Consider the following 14,909-nt stretch of genomic DNA (forward strand, 5'->3'; position numbering starts at 1 on the left):
TGAAGGGAACACAAGGAACATCTACTCAAATTATTTTTAGTCAAATAGCAAGCCTCAATATTAGTCATATACAAGAAAAATAGACATAAAATCAACATAATTTCTATGAAAAGATTTGGCAACAGCAAAAAAAGAAGGAATTAAACATGACATACTCTAAAGAAAATTTACTTCAGGTAACAAGTAAACTTTATATAGCAACTGCTTCACAATTAAAGAAAATGTGGACTGTGAAATAATAGATGAAAAATGAGATGAAAATATAAACACAAACACCCTACCTAATTTAATACTTAGTATTATTAACTTAAAGAATAAGAGTATTTTCCATCTTAACAAAATCAAAATGGCCATTATTTTAAAGTCAAAAAAACAATAGATGTTGGCACCATGTGGTAAAAAGGGAAAACTTATACATTGTTATTGAGAATGTAAATTAGTACATCATCTATGGAAAACAATATGGCGATTTCTCAAAGAACAAAAAATAGATCTACTATTCAATCCAGCAATCCCACCACTGGGTGTCTACCCAAAGGAAAAGAAGCCATTATATCAAAAAGACACTTGCACATGTATGTTTATCACAGCACAATCCACAATTGTGAAGATATGAAATCAACCTCAAGTGCCCATCAACCAATGAGTGGATAAAGAAAATTTTCACATGTATATCGTAGTATACCACTCAGCCATAAGAAAGGATAAAACAATGTCCTTTGCAGCAACTTGGATGAAACTGGAGGCTATTAACCTAAATGAAATAATTTAGAATAATTTAGGAATGGAAGACCAAATACTGCATATTTTCTTTTTTTTTTTTATTATACTTTAAGTTTTAGGGTACATGTGAACTTATAGGTGGGAGCTAAGCTGTGGGTACATAGGAGTATACAAAGCAGCACAATGGACACTGGAGACTCAGATGGGAGGAGGGTAGGAGGTAGGTAAAGGATAAAAAATTACCTATTGGGTACAATGTTTTTCAGGTGATGGGTACACTAAAAGCTCAGAGTTCACCATTATATAATTCATCCGTGTAACCAAAAACCACTTGTACCCTTAAGGCTATTAAAATAAAAAATAAAAATAAAAAAAGAATATTTTTTAGCCAAATACTTCTGTGTACTTGTGTTTTGGTGTCTTAGTTCCTTAAATTTCCTTTAGTTGAAAGCTGCAGAAACTTAAAAGCAGTCAGGCAAGTGTATCTTTATGGCAAGTGAAGACTGTCTTATTTACTGGCAGCTAATTCCGTTTCTATTTTCATTACTATCCAGTACATGTAGGTATGATAAAAGAGGAAAACATTTATAATTTGTATTTAAAGGGGATTTACTTTTATTAAAATTTGCTAGGTTATTCTGGGTAAGAAACTAAGTAATATTTTCAAGCAGTTTCTTTATTTTTATTATTAAGTGTAAAACTATGCAGAGATTCAAAAAAGCAATGAAGATTAAAAATTAGTCCTACAGGAACATTTTGACTAAAATCAGTTTTCCATATGTGAAACTGCCACTACATAAAAACACCATTACATTTTAAACGAACTCATAGACTCAGTCATAATTAAGTTTTCCTTCCTGTCTTCTCAGAAAAGCAGCAGTGAAAGAATAAATACAAAAAACAAAATGTCAGAATGAATAAAATAAGAACATTATGAGTGGCAACTCAGTTGATTCCAAATATTTTTCTATTCTTCACACACATTATGAGTTAAAGACCATAAAAATTTAGATTAGGATGTTTTACAGGTTACAATATTACTAACATATTTTGAACTCCAAGAGCTCAAACGGAGAAAGTAATATGTTGGAGCATTTCTATCTATTTTAAGCAACAGAAAAGTTAATCCAGAATCTTAAACAACTTCTATTTTTATCCTGAGTACTGTATTGCTAACGGAATACAGTTGATATGTGTAGCCCAAAAGTCAATAAAATTAAGGGCAAATTGAGTCAAATATGAAAACATATTTTGCTTAATAAATGCAACACACCTTGTTCAGTTTTTGGAAAAAAATACTTGCCCCAAAATTAATTATTCTGATTAACCGAATAATATGTAATTATTTATTTGCTTAGAAATGTCAAACACTATATAACATTAGAAGAATAGCAGAATAGAATATTGTTGCTACTGTGAATGAGTTAATTTTTGACTGGTTATTACAAGTACATAGAAAAGCTATTAAGTTTTGAATATTTGTTTTATAAGCAGCCACTTTACTGAGTGCTATCATTTGACCACAGTACTTTTTAGTTGGTTTTCTTGGGTTTCAGTAATAAACATATTACCTATAAATAATGATAATTTTCTCTTTTCCTGTCAGTTATATCTCCTTTGTTTTATTGTCTTATTACACAGGCTAGAATTTTCTGAATAATAAAAAAGAAAACAGCAGTGATAACGGGTGTCCTGTCTTTTAAAATAATGCCTCTAATATATCACCATTAATTATGATGTAGCTAATGGTTTGAATAGATTTCAAACATTATTTCAACATTAAAATATTCTGCAAGATTTTACTTGCCAGTATTTTATAAAGAACTTTTGCTTCTACATCTATGTTCACGTGAGGTAACATTTACCAAGTGCTTTCAAAATGCCAGTCACAATTTTAAGCATTCTAAATGTATTAAACCATGACAGCTCTATGAGCTAAGTACTCATTTTACATGAGCAAAACACAGAAACACCACTAGTAAGTGGTGAAACTGGGAGCATGGGTAAATATGAGACTAATTAGCAATTTCTTGTTATGTGCTATTTTTTTTTAACCAGGTTTGAATATCAAGGTTATGCTGTTTTTAAAAACTGAAATGTTAAGCTGTCAATTTTAATATGCTCTGGGACAGTTTATATAGCATAGGAACTATATTTCCTTAAAAGCTTGATGATCAAATCCTTAATCTTATCTGAGCTTAAAACTTAATTCTGCTTAATTAACAATAAAATTTACATCTATTTTCCTTTTTGTCTGTTTGCCTCATATTTTTATTTATTCTGTGGATGGACTCTGGTGACAGTTGACAAGCATTCAACCAGTTTGAATAAGGGCCTAATCCTTTTATCTAGTAGCTTAGCGACCATAACCGAGAGTCACTGGGTGAAGGCTGGCCATGCCAGAAAGACTAACCATGTGATCTGGGGTAGGGCCTTTGCGTCATACAGTATCGGTCAACCTGGAGACTGAGTTCAACCACCTGGGCAATCAATCAATCAATCAATCATGACTAGGTAATGGATCCCAGTAAAACTCTGAACAGTGGGACACATGTTGATATTTCATATCCATACTGGGAGGGTAACATGTCCTGATTTTATAGGAAAATGGACACTTCACATTTGGGACTCTTCTAGACTCTTCCCTATGCATCTCTTCTTTTGTGAGATTTTAATGTGTATCTTTCGCCCACAATACTCTGTAACTGTAAGTACAATAGCTTTCAGTGAGTTTTTTGAGTCTTAGCAAATTATCAAGCCTGAAGTTGGTTTTGGGAAGCTCTTCAACTTGCAATTGATGTCAGAAATAAGGGCAGTCTTGAAGAGAACGTATATCTGTAAACGTTGTAGTTTAACTCTGGGTACAGCTAAACTACCTTTTATAAAGGGAACAAATAATTTACTCTCCTTTTAGAACAAGAACTCTAATTGATCATTTACTACTATACATTTTTACAATTAAATTCCCAAAATATGATTTATTTAAAAAGACAAGTTATAAGAAGATAACAGTAATACAGAGTTTAAGACTAAGAATGAGGCAGGAGAATAGGGTCTGGAGGCGGGGAATCTAAGGCCGTTTTGCACTGACTTCCTAGAACAAAATTGAAAGGAAAATCCTAACTTTCTACGCCTAAGTACAAAATGACCAGAGGCTACTCTCTTTGCAAACCCCTAGCTTTTCTGCTGGCAGATGAGAAATTGAAAGTACCTCTGATTGGCTGGTTTTTGCAACCAATCAGACGTTTGCATAGGAGTGTAACTTTGTAACTTCACATTAGCCTCTGATTGGTTGCTGTCCCCAACCAATCACACTGACTGTGGGCCAAGTCTTCATTTGCATAGAAAGGCAGCTTTGTAACTTCACTTTAGCCTCAGATTGGTTGCTTTCCACAACCAATCAGATGTTTGCTAGGAGTCTGACCTTTGTAACTTCACTTCAGCCTCTGACTGGTTGCTTTCTGCAACCAATCAGACTGATTGCAGGCCACCACTTCACTTAAATGGGGTGAACACTAATTGGCCAATGGGAAACCTCTAGTGGGTATTTGGACCTGAGAAGATTCTGTATCCAGGTCCCCGAGCGGCTACTCGGGCCTGCTCCCACCCTGTGGAGTATGCTTTCATTTTCATTAAATCTCTGCTTTTCTTGCTTTATTCTTTCCTTGCATTGTGTGCTTTGTCCAATTCTTTGTTCACCAGTAACAAGAGGATATAATAATTGTCAGAGAATTGGTTTGCTAAATGCCTTCAAAAGCCTTTACCAAAGAAAGCAATTAATACATACTGCAACTAGTTACATGTGTATCTCCTCTTCTAGATTCAGAGCATCCTGCTGGCAAAATCTTCTTACTCCGATATTATCTAGGCTTTGCTTAGGCTTTGATAGATAGCAGATATTCAATACTTTTTAAAAATCTGTTTATTGATACATAAATTTGTATATTTTTATGGGGTACATGTGATACTTGGTTACATGCATGGAACGTGTAATGATCCAGTCCGGGTATTTAGGGAGTCCATCATCCTGAGTATTATTTCTTTTCTTTTCTTTTTTTTTGAGACATAGTTTTGCTGTTGTTGCCCAGGCTGGAGTGCAATGTCATGATCTCAGCTCACTGCAACCTCTACCCCTGGGTTCAAGCGATTCTCCTGCCTCAGCCTCCCGAGTAGCTGGGATTACAGGCATGCACCACCATCCCCAACTAATTTTGTATTTTTAGTAGACAGGTTTTCTCTATGTTGCTCAGGCTGGTCTCAAACTCCCAACCTCAGGTGATCCGCCTGCCTTGGCCTCCCAAAGTTCTGGGATTACAGGCGTGAGCCACCGCCCCCAGCCACCTTGCGTATCATTTCTATGTGTTGGTAGCATTTCAACTTTTCTAGCTATTTTGAAATATACAATACAGTGTTGGTAACTGTAGTCACCCTACTCTGCTATCAAACATTAGAACTTATTCCTTCAATTGACATATTTGTACCCATTAACCAACCTCTATTCATCCTCCCACCCTCTACCCTGACATACACACACCCTTCCCAGCCTCTGGCAACTATCATTCTACTCTCTACCTCCATGAGATCAACTTTTTTAGCCCAGGTGTGAGAACATGGGATATTTGTCTTTCTGTGCCTGGTTTATTTCACTTAACATAATGAGTAGGTACTCAATGTTGGTCTAATTCAATTAAATCTACCAAATGCAATTTGAGGAGTTTCAGAAAGGTCTCTCAAAGACCTTTGTCACTCTCAAAGTGACAAAGGTATTCTCCGGTGACCTGTCAAAGAGTTAAAGGTTCACCATTCACTTAATTTTCTGCCCTTAATATTCCTGAAAGTCAAATGGCAGTAAGCAAAATCTCTACAAATAATACACAGCATTTTAACCGTAGATTCATTTAGATAATCAGATTATTTTCTAATTATCAGCTAAAAATTTTGAAACGTAGTATGAACCAGACATGTCTTAATAAAAAGAGAGGAAAAAAAAGCTAGATCTACAGCTGGGTAAAGTAAGAAATTTCGTGAAGGATAGGTGGATGGGTTCTGCAGGCTGAGGAAGTAAGATACTGGATAGAAATGTAATAACATAAAAGCAATGAATACCAAAACAGGAAAGAAACATACACTAAACAGAGATAATGTGGAAAATTCAAGACAACCATCAATTTGGCTATTTTAAGACCTACTTTCATGAAATCAATTCTTTCATATAATACAATCTCTCTCATGAAATCAATTCTTTCATATAATATAATCTATCAATGCAAGAGTCCTAGTGTTACAGTTTCACTAGTGCACAGCTTTTTTTTTAATGTCCACATTATACAAACAATCTCAATAAATGGCCAAGGTTTAAAACTGTTTAAAACTTCACTGTTATCCCAGTGAAGCAGGAGGATTGTTTGATACCAGGAGTTCCAAACCAGCCTGAGCAACATACATAGCAAGACCCCGTCTAAAAAAAAAAAAAAAAAAAAAAAGGTTAAAAAAAAATTAGATTGGTGTGGTGATGCACACCTGGAATCCCAGCTACTCGAAAGGCTGAGGCAGGAGGACCACTTGGGCTCAGGAGTTTAAGGCTGCAAGAAGCTATGATAGTGCCATGGCACTACAGCCTGGGTGGCAGTGCAACATCCTATCTCTTAAAAAAAAAAGAGCCAAATTCTAACATTTTTGCATGTCTGTTTTGTCATTATATATTCCTCCTCATTTCTCCACAGAATTTTTAAGATATATTATATATTTTTGTGATTTTTAAAATTTGATTTCAATGTAAACAAAAAATTAGCCAGCTGTGGTGGCATGTAACTGTAGTCCCAGCTACTTGGGAGGCTGAGGTGGGAGAATCACATGAGCATGAGAGAGTGAAGCTGCAGTGAGCCATGATCATGACAGTGCACTCCAGCCTGGGCAACGGCAGTGAGACCCTGTCTTAAAGAAAATAAAAAAATAGGCCGGGTACGGTGGCTCACGCCTGTAATCCCAGCACTTTGGGAGGGCGAGGTGGACGGATCACAGAGTCAGGAGATCGAGACCATCCTGGCTAACACGGTGAAACCCCCTCTTTACTAGAAATACAAAAAATTAGCCGAGCATGGTGGCATGTGCCTGTAGTCCCAGCTACTCGGGAGGCTGAGGCAGGAGAATCGCTTGAACCCGGGAGGCGGAGGTTGCATTGAGCAGAAATCAGCCACTACACTCCAGCCTGGGTGACAGAGCAAGACTCTGTCTCAAAAAATAAAAAATAAAAAATAAAAAATACATAAATAAACTGTTTTATTTCAATGCAACTTATCACAGAACAATTTTTAAAATATATTTTTAAAATAAGAAATATATTTATTTTGTTTTAATTTAAATTTTTTAGAGCAGGGTCTCACTCTGTAGCCCAGGTTGTAGTCCAATTGCGTGATCATGGCTCACTGCATCCTGAATCTCCTGAGTTCAAGCAATCCTCCTACCTCCTAGCCTCCTGAGTAGCTAGGACTGTAGGTACACACCACCTCTCCTGGCTTAAAGAGGAACTGTTAATGTTCAATGTATACACACAATTTTAGGACAATTGTTTAAAGAGGCCAGCTTTGATAATTTCTAAGCCATTTCTATTGGTATTAGAAAGGAAAATGCCAGATAAGCAATGTATTTTTATCAAAATGTATCCTTTGATAAAGGTTAAGTGAGCATTCATGCACAGATCAAGTTAAATATTGTAACTTTCTATGTGTAGGTTAAAAACATAACTGTTTAAGTCACTATCGTAAATATATTTTTGCATGAGCAAAAAGTTATATATTACTTATAGATCAAAAGTTATATCTTCAATTGTTTTAGAAGGAGACAAAGAAAATAAACATAATGCATGTATGTATTTGTGTCAAGGTCTTATTTGATGATATATCTGTTTGGGACCTAGGTCTGAAATTTGTAAATAACTTTTTAAAAGTTCATCCTTAACTGACTATTATCTTTCATTTCTATTTCAGAGAATTTGATGTTTAACTTCTAGTATCTAGTTAGCTAGTTAATCCTAAATATTAGCAGTAAACGAAGAGCAAAAAAAAAAGTAGTACTTAACATCTGACTTTAAGATTCTAAAATATAAAGTCATGAATGAGAAAAGTTAAACTCCAAATGATCTACTTTAGGTTCAATATGGTTTTTAAAACAAGAATATTTCAGACTGATTAAATTTAATAAATCCCATGGGATTAGTTCCTATATAATAAAAAAATTTTTTTAAACTACTGTCTTAAAGTAAAACATATACTCTATAGAATAATGGTGTAAATATATATCAAAGCAACATAAGGCACTAGGGAAGCAGATAAAAGATTAATCACGTTATAAAGATGGGAAAAGGAGAACAGGGGAAGTAATTTTCTTACAACAGTAAAGGGCAGATTTGGAGAGAGAAAGAGAACCAGACAAAAAAGAATGAATTTCATCAAGTTCCTGGAATAAGTTCAAAATGCAAGAATTGATGCCATTTTTAAAGGTACATAGCTGCCTTATAGACGTAAATTATTTACCTCATTTTCGGTTCCCACATCCAGAATGACAGGCAGACATTCTTGAGGATTCATCCCTCCGCAAGCTGTATATAGAGCCAATTTACCCACAGGGATGCCCATTCCATTACAGCCAAGGTCTCCCAAGCCAAGAATACGCTCTCCATCAGTCACCACAATGGCCTAGAAGAAAAAGAAAAATTACCTATTAACAAGTTTTCACAAATCCTGAGACACAATTTCTGACTCTATTTCTGAAGTTACTACTGGTGAAATATTAAGCTGTTAAAAAACATAAATTGAATATATATGAAAAAGATTTTATGAATTGTAATTGTGGAAGAAGAGGGTGAAGAAATGAACTTGATTTATAAATATGCTTAATTAGGTTATTGAAAAAAGAAGGGCAAGTGTGTACATAAAGATTCAAACATACCAAATAACTTAAGTTTTCAGTCAAGAGGAGCAAGTGGGTAAAGTATAGGGAAATAAGAGCTCAGACTGGGAACCAAAAGAAATGTAGGGTGGTTTTGGGCAAGAGTGTCCTTAGTAAAGTACTGCATAGTTACTGAAGAGATTGAGAAGGTTATACCTCTGCCCTAAATGCTCTGATCTTTAGTTTATGTATCCTGGCACTATCCTCCTATTTTTAAAACAATCTGACCCATTCTCCTTAACTTCTATAATCACTTGATATCTTTGAAACATGTCCAGTAGAGTCTGCTACTTCTCTTACCTGAAAATTTTCCACTAGACTTAATGAATTTTGTCTCTCCTTCCTTCCTTCCTTCCTTCCTTCTTTCTTTTATCTTTCTTTTTTTTTTCTTTTTTCTGAGACGGAGTCTTGCTCTGTCGCCCAGGCTGGAGTGCAGTGGCACAATCTCAGCTCACTGCAACCTCTGCCTTCCAGGTTCAGGCAATTCTCCTGTCTCAGCCTCCTGAGTAGCTGGGATTACAGGTGCCCGCCACCACGCCCAGCTAATTTTTGTATTTTTAGTAGAGACAGGGTTTCACCATGTTGGCCAGGCTGGTCTCAAACTTCTGACCTCGTGATCCACCCGTCTTAGCCTTCCAAAGTGCTGGGATTACAGGCATGAGCCACCACCGTGCCCAGCCTGTTTAGTTTATTTCTAATTAACTTGAATATTTATGAAGCATATACTTTAATCACGTGGAGATTTTAATTCTATGTAATTTGATATCATTATTGAACATCTTTGTGATTCATGTCAGTTATATGAATTTAAACAAAACCAATCTTATGAAACACAATTTATTAGATAGTCTACAAACTGCTACAATCATCGTATTCAGAGAAACGTGGGAATATGTCAGTTATTTGGCCTTGGGTGAATTTAAGCTTCTGTTTCTTATTGGTAAATTGGGAGTAACAAAGGTACTTTTCAGAGTAGCTGTATAAAATTAGGAACCAGGCATTTTTGCTTACCACTGTACATCAGCACCTAGTACAGCATTTGGCACACAGTAAACAATCAATAAATGTTAGTAAATTGAATAAAACTATGATTACATAAAATGAAATCATGATATATAAAGAACTTACCACAGTACCTGGTACATTACAAATTCTTAAAAATTTATAGCTATTATTACTATTATTTCACCAGAGCTAATTATAAAGTTATAGCATTTTAGCTGTAAAGAGAAATCTAAAGTATATTCCGTCTATTCCTCTTATTTTATAAATTAGTTAACTGAAAAATCAGAGAACTGAAATAATTTGCCTAAAGTGATTTACTTGGTTAATATCAAAGAACCAGAAACTCACATATGTTAATTCCTAGTACAGTGCTCTTTTCACCATACCACATTGCAGAATATATTTTAAAATATACTTCTAAGATATTTTATTTAACTTCCTGTTCACCTATATTATTCAGCTCTTGAAAAACTGTCTTAAAAGCAAATACATTTGGGAGGTAGGTGAAAATCATTTTTGCATATTCTACACATTTGTCTTTGGAAGATTTTCCATGTCAAATAGCAATGGATCAATATGTGATGCTCTTTTGGAGGAAGCAATCCGATACTACTGGGTTAACTTAGCCCTGATTTAAGGTAAAAAAGATAAATACTGCAGATAACTATAACTTTGTTTTTTAAATTAAATTAAGGCCAAATTTTCAAAGTCCTAATACTTCTAATGTTTATTTAACAGACAGTTTTATTTATTGTGTTACCACAAATAGAGGTACTTTTACATATCATTGATAATATATACTTTTATGAATGTGATCTTTACATAGGTAAAGTCCAGTTGGCCTGCCTATACTTACAAATATTTTTAATGATATGTTTTATAAGGAGAGTAATATTGTCATTTAGCTTAGTTAGCTTAGTCATTTAGCTTAGCTTAGTTATGACCTGAATAATAATTTATAAAATGCTTTCCAGATTTCATCAAAAGTGCTTAAACACAGAGAGTTGTTATTTGGTTTCAAAATTCTGAAAAAGGGATTTCAAGTGGCATACCTTTTCACTTATTTTTGACAGCTTATCTATGTTAAACTAAATATATGTCTTGAACATTAAAAAAAAAAAAAAAAAGCGGGCCAGTTGCAGTAGCTCACGCTTATAATCCCAGCACACTTTGGGAGGCCGAGGTGGGCGGATCACCTGAGGTCAGGAGTTCGAGACCAGCCTGACCAACATGGCAAAACCCTGTTTCTACTAAAAATACAAAAATTAGCTGGGCGTGGTGGCGAGTAGCCTCCCAGCTACTCGGGAGGCTGAGGCAGAAGAATTGCTTGAACTTGGGAGGCGGAGGTTGCAGTGAGCAGAGATCGCACCATTGCATTCCAGCCTGGGCAACAAGAGCAAAACTCTATCTCAAAAAAAAAAAAAAAAAAAAAAAAGAAGTGCATTATTTCTTATTTCTTCATAACTTTTATTCCCTAAGTTCTTCTCTCAGAGCTATTTATATTATTTAATTATATACATATACATGAACATTTAGATATGTAGTAGTTTGAGAAGTTTTTAAAATATGTTTTGAGACATTTGATATTTATGCTTTATTACAAACGTACATTTATAGCATTAATTCATAAATACTTCCATATAAAAGAGTAAATTTTAACAGTAAAAGAATTCTCTCAAGGAAAAAAAATTTTGTCACTTACGTAGTTTATCACTAAATTAATATTCTCTTGCTTTTTTTAACCTACTTTATCTCCTGCTTCAGAAAAATGAAGCAGTTGGATGTTTTCTGTACAATAATTAAGTCACAACTGCAGGATTAATATCAGTAAGACAACTACAATTCTATCAGTGATGTCTGTTTTACAGAAATTAAATCTTCACCCCACTATACAAATTATCTAGGCATTACCTGAATAGAAACTTCTGTATGAAATACGCAGATTTCTTCTGAACACACAAAGATACTCTCCATGTGTCCTGTCTTCATCCCTTCATTTAATTTCCCAAGGCCCATCCTCTTGTAGCCTACCTAAATGCAGAACCTTTGCATCTTTTCCTGCTTTCTTAAAACTATTCTAAAATCTGTTTCCAGTGAACCTTCTTCAAATATTACTTATATAAAGTAATTTCCTTGTTAAATATGACATTCTATTTTTTCAAATCTAAATCTCTTCCTGAATTTCAAAACCTTTTATAATAATTTGATTACCCCTTAAACAATCTTAATTCCACTATATTCCAATATTAACACTCAGCTTTAGTCAGGCCAGTGAATTTCCTTATTGTCTAAAAACACCCCATTCTCTTACTGAACTTGATACCTACATTCACCTGTTCCCTTCTTAGAATAGTATGTTCTTCCCTTTCTAACTATCAAAGGCTGGATTTAAGTTCCGACTTTGCTAGAAAAGTTTTCTTAACTATTCCAGCCTTCTCTAAATAATATTCTCCTCAGAATGAATCAATAAGGCACTTATAATACCACACATTTTGATTATATTTTGCCTAATAATTGCCTTTATTTCATGGATACTTTCAAGTATATAGTAAAGACCATATAAGATACACTTATCTATCTTCAGCATTCTTTTACAATCAATAGCTGCCATTTACTAAGTACCTACTATGTGCCAGGCACTATGCTAAGATTTTTAAATAAAACAGGGCATAGTTAGGGATAAGAACATCAGTAAAGGCCCAATCTTAAGAGTCCAAAGGATAAAAGTAGCCTATGAATAAAGTTAAAGATGCAGAGATCAGCTAGTTGGAAGAACAAGAAACATGGTGTGATAGCTTACTGCCTAGCTGTTATGATTACAGGGATATTGACTAGAACTCTCTACTGCAGAACTATTTCCTCTATTGACTTGTTAATTCTTGTTTATTTGTTTTTCTCTGAGACAGGGTCTCACTCTGTTGCCCAGGCTAGAGTGTAGTGGTGTGATCATAGTACATTGCAGAATTGAACTCCCGAGCTCAAGTGATCCTCCCACTTCAGCCTCCCAAGTAGCTGGGTGCATGCCAAGTAGCTGGGACTACAGGCATGCACCACCATTCCAGCTAATTTTTAAATTTGTTCTAGAAATGGAGTCTCACTATGTTGCCCAGGCTGGTCTCAAACTCCTGAGCTCAAGCAATCCTCCCACCCACCTCAGCCTCCCAAAGTGTTGGGATCACAGGCCTGAGCCACCACTTCTGGCCAACTTGTTGATTCCTTAAATTTTCTTTAGATTCCTGATTAAAAGTAAACATCCTTAGGTGATCAGACATTTATGCTTTATACAATTAAGATGTTTCTTAGGGTAGTTTCTAAGACCAGAATCTGTGGATAACATGGTCTTGTTGATAGCAGAAAAGCTGAGGAAGCAACTTAGGTGGAGAAAGCAAAAAAAAAAAAAAAAAAAAAAAATTGAGGACACTAGAAATAATAAAAACCATTTTAATTTACAAGTTTTCCTAGCATGAGCCCTAGAGAACCAAATTAATCAATTACAGCCACAATGTCTCAAATAGGAAAGATCACCCAGGCATGGTAGCTCACACCTATAGTTTCAATACTTTGGGAAGCTCAGGCAGGAGGACTGCGTGAGGTCAGGAGTTCAAGACCAGACTGAGCAACATAGTGGGACTTTGTCTCTAAAAAATTAAAATAATTTTAAAAAGATCATTAACGGACTTACATTCAGAAGTTATAGCTGAAGTGCCTTTGTACCACCAAAAGGCATTGATTTATTCCATCCTGGTACTAAAAGATACCACAAAGTTGCTAGGCACTCAACAGAAAAGAAAGAGGGAACCAAAGGGAGAACAAACACTTCTCACCTCCCTTAGACAAGGAAGATGGCATAGCCCTGTGTCTAAGAACAGGGATTCAGAGGCCAGCTCTGGGGCCTGCATGCAGTTCCCACCACTATCTTAAGCTACTTTGTAACCCATCTGTGCCTTTCTTTCCTCAATCAATTATTATTATTATAAGAGTTAATCCATGTAAAAAGTCTCATTCAGAATGCTACCAAATGTCAGGTACTATTATTACTTTTATTTTCATTAGCTCACTTACAGAGGTAAGTCAAATGAACTACTTAAAGTCATAATGATAAAAGAAATGAATTAACAGACTTTTTTTCTTGCCTACTTGGATTCCTCTAAGTGGATAATTAAACACAACAAATAGAATTTACGGGTTTGCTTAAAGAAATTCAGATGCTATAACATATTCAACATTTATCATTACTTAGAATGGAGGTACTAAGAAATTAGATAGAAATAATAGGAAAACTTAGTATCTAAATGGCATCAGAATAAAATTAACCCACTATGTAAAAATCAAAGGGACATAAATTAGGTGATATTCACTAGAAAAGCTAATGAATGCTACCTATTATCATGAGAATTGTCAGTATATTTTAAACTGTTTTATGGGACAGAAAAAAGAAAAAATTTGCTATAGTGGAAAAACATGATAATTTACCTTGATGACATCTTCTGGCCATGCGTTGAGAACTGAAGCAATATGCCCTCGATCGTGGATACTAATAAAGAGACCTCTGCAGAAAAAAAAAAAAAAAGGAGTAGTTTACATTTACTTCAGGCCTGTCAAACTATCATGAATATCTTAAAATTTTTTTCAAACAAGAATTTAATTTATCTCAATTTTTATCAAACTAGTGGACATTATTTCCTTAAACAAATAAGGGGCAGGAATTCTTATAAGTAAGGGAGAAATTACTTGAAATAATATATTGACATCTACAATAAAGGGAGATTTGTTCTCTTAGATATTTTAAAATATTTTTAAATTAATAAACATTCACTATTTTTATGCACAGAGAATTTAGATACCATTATCAGTTCCACTCACAAATTCATTTAGAATCTGTCATGATATAATATATACAAAAGCACTTTGAAAAGCAACATGAAGCATCTGTAAACAGGTATTTCCAATGTATATTCCACCTAATCCATTTTCGACATGAAGATGAGAACATGTGTTAGAGATGGCTGAAGTGACTGACTAATGCTGAGCAGTTCTTTCATGTGGAGCTCACTTGATTTCTTTGATTTGTGATCTTAGTTGCCGTTTACAACTCTGTTATTTACTCTCAAGTCTTTAACACTGCTTGCCCCTCCCATTTCCTACAAAATCTTAACAAGTAACTTCACAAATTAAAATAATAGAATTTGAAATATGTAAATGCCTTATCCTCATTTAAAAGTTTTGCTCTAGTA

General features: G+C 34.6%; 1 protein-coding gene across 1 annotated transcript in view; it reads right to left on the reverse strand.

Annotated features, from left to right (window-relative positions):
* ME1 (malic enzyme 1) overlaps positions 1 to 14,909 on the reverse strand; it is a 227,641-nt gene that overhangs the window by 129,466 nt on the left and 83,266 nt on the right. The window contains exons 4-5 of the mRNA XM_024248638.3: positions 14,149 to 14,224; positions 8,256 to 8,417 (exon numbers count right to left, since the gene is read on the reverse strand). Of these exons, the coding sequence (XP_024104406.3) occupies positions 8,256 to 8,417; positions 14,149 to 14,224 (238 nt within the window). The remainder of the gene's footprint in view (positions 1 to 8,255; positions 8,418 to 14,148; positions 14,225 to 14,909) is intronic.

The sequence above is a fragment of the Pongo abelii genome, chromosome 5 (assembly GCF_028885655.2).
Source record: "Pongo abelii isolate AG06213 chromosome 5, NHGRI_mPonAbe1-v2.0_pri, whole genome shotgun sequence".
NCBI classification, from domain to species: domain Eukaryota; kingdom Metazoa; phylum Chordata; class Mammalia; order Primates; family Hominidae; genus Pongo; species Pongo abelii.